This window comes from Plasmopara halstedii (genome assembly GCF_900000015.1).
Source record: "Plasmopara halstedii genome assembly, contig: Scaffold_816, whole genome shotgun sequence".
Taxonomy (NCBI): domain Eukaryota; phylum Oomycota; class Peronosporomycetes; order Peronosporales; family Peronosporaceae; genus Plasmopara; species Plasmopara halstedii.
The window spans coordinates 126,124-126,570 of NW_020187732.1; the positions used below are offsets into that span (position 1 = coordinate 126,124).

Consider the following 447-nt stretch of genomic DNA (forward strand, 5'->3'; position numbering starts at 1 on the left):
CCTTATACTTCATCTCAAAGTTATATTCCGCAAAGAAGGATAGGCATCTAGCCATCCTCTGCGAGAGGTGAAGCGACAGAGTCGCAGTGAGTAGTGACGCATGATCTGTGTAGATCGCAAACGGCTTGGAGCCGAGAAGGTGGACCCTGAACTTGACAAGTGCATACCTCATCGCAAGTAGCTCCTTGTCATGAACTGGATAGCAATTCTCTGCAGCCTTGAGCTGTCGAGATTCAAACGCAATCACCCGATCTCGCCCCTCGACGTCTGCTTGCAGCAGTGCACAGCCGATGGCAAAGTCCGAAGCGTCATAGACAACGCTGAAAGGACGGTCGGGATCTGGCAGTACCAGTATTGGTGCATGCAAGGGACTGTCTTTGACCCCGTCAAAAGCCTCCTGGTGTTCGGTGTTCCAACACCATTTCGCATCCTTTTAAGGAGATTGGA

The 447-nt window shown here is 51.2% G+C and overlaps 1 protein-coding gene across 1 annotated transcript in view; it reads left to right on the plus strand.

Annotated features, from left to right (window-relative positions):
- PHALS_13974 (uncharacterized protein) overlaps nucleotides 1–43 on the plus strand; it is a gene marked incomplete at both ends in the record, with an annotated part of 509 nt that extends 466 nt beyond the window's left edge. Inside the window, one exon of the mRNA XM_024729696.1 lies at nucleotides 1–43. This exon is cut by the window's left edge and continues 65 nt beyond it. Within this exon, the coding sequence (XP_024580047.1) occupies nucleotides 1–43 (43 nt within the window).
- Between the last annotated feature and the right edge of the window lie 404 nt (nucleotides 44–447).